Genomic DNA, 1,482 nt, shown 5'->3' with positions numbered 1-1,482 from the left:
TATATATATATATATATATATATATATATATATATATAAATCAACCTTGAATTCATTGTAATATATTATATATCTTTATATAACTGGACTTAATTTGCTATTATTTTGATTAGGATTTTGTATCTATACTCCAGAAAGAGACTGGAGAGCAAGTTTATTGTCTTGTTCCTCTCATATTTTGATAATCAAATTATCCTGGGATGGGAAATGTTTCCTTTTTTCTTGTCTCTGGAAAAGTTTATATAAAATAGGTGTTTTTTTAAAAAATAAGTATTAGGAAGAATTTTTATGACAGATTCAATTTCTTGCATAAATATGGAACTATCCATATTTTCTTATTTTCTTTATGTATCAGACCTGTGTTTTGTGGGAATTTATTGATTGCATCTAAATATTCAAATTTATTGGCATAAAATTTTTGATAATATTTTATTTTCTTTTTAATTCTGTAGGGACTGTAATGATGCTCCACTGTTCATTTCTGGTAATGGTTCTTTTCTACCTTCTTTCTTTATCTTCACTTTTATAAGACGTTTATAAATCTTATTTTTCTTTTTAAAGAATCAAACAATTGGTTTTCTGGACTTTTCTATTATATGTTTATTTTCTACTTCATTCATTTCTTCTTTTATCCTTATTATTGTCTTCCTTCTGGTTTTTTGAGGTATTTAATTTATTATTCCTTTTATAGCTTCTTGGGGAGGTAATTTAGCAAATAGATCTTAAGTGTTTTTTTTTTTTCTTTTAACATAGGCTTTAGCTGAATTCTATAAGTTTTCATACATCTTTTTTAAAAGTTTTCATTTAGTTCGGGAAGCCGGGGAGGCAAAGCCAAGATGTTCCGGATCGAGGGCCTTGCGCCAAAGTTGGACCCTGAGGAGATGAAACGGAAGATGCGCAAAGATGTGCTCTCGTCCATACGGAACTTCCTCATCTATGTGGCCCTGCTGAGAGTCACACCTTTTATCCTAAAGAAATTGGACAGCATATGAAGATGGGCACCACATGTGAATGCATGATATGAGGAACCCAGTTACAATTTCTACTCCTATCTACAAATGAATAGGCCCAGAAATATGTAAGAGACTCTTGGATTGAATGGACATAAAAATTCTACTTGTTAAGAACAAGTTTGGCTCTGGTGACTGACCTTCATAGCTAAAATTTAAAACTACCTGGGAAGTAAAGACATCTTGGGTCATAATACACCCATATGCCTGTGATGTTCAGTCTCTGTGAATGCTGATATAATTGTAAGTAATGTCAAAGTCCATTTTCTAGCAAGTATTAATTATAAGGGAATTATGTCTACAATAGCACTGTCTTGTTAGTCATTTCTGTTTACCTTTTTACTTCTGTCTGGAGTATGTATGTTGAAGAATTCCTTATGATTAGTTTTGTTTTACAGAAGCCAACACTCAGCCCCAACAACACTTGAACACGGGACCATCAGTCTATATTTTTAATTAAAGTAGCAACTAA

General features: G+C 31.4%; 1 protein-coding gene across 1 annotated transcript; it reads left to right on the top strand.

The window, feature by feature from the left end:
* The first annotated feature begins 836 nt into the window (after positions 1–836).
* Positions 837–1,054, top strand: LOC123936470 (mitochondrial import receptor subunit TOM5 homolog). The gene has a single exon (XM_045996988.1). The coding sequence runs from the start codon at positions 837–839 to the stop codon at positions 990–992; it is 156 nt and encodes a 51-aa protein (XP_045852944.1). The 3' UTR covers positions 993–1,054.
* The last annotated feature ends 428 nt before the right edge of the window (positions 1,055–1,482 follow it).

This window comes from Meles meles, unplaced genomic scaffold (genome assembly GCF_922984935.1).
Source record: "Meles meles unplaced genomic scaffold, mMelMel3.1 paternal haplotype, whole genome shotgun sequence".
NCBI classification, from domain to species: Eukaryota; Metazoa; Chordata; class Mammalia; order Carnivora; family Mustelidae; genus Meles; species Meles meles.
The sequence above is the reverse complement of the archived record's forward strand: the minus strand, read 5'-3'. Positions and strand labels throughout refer to the sequence as shown.

Excerpts from the sequence above, each read along its gene's own strand:
- LOC123936470 (XM_045996988.1), top strand. The coding sequence starts at position 837 with ATGTTCCGGATCGAGGGCCTTGCGCCAAAGTTGGACCCTGAGGAGATG.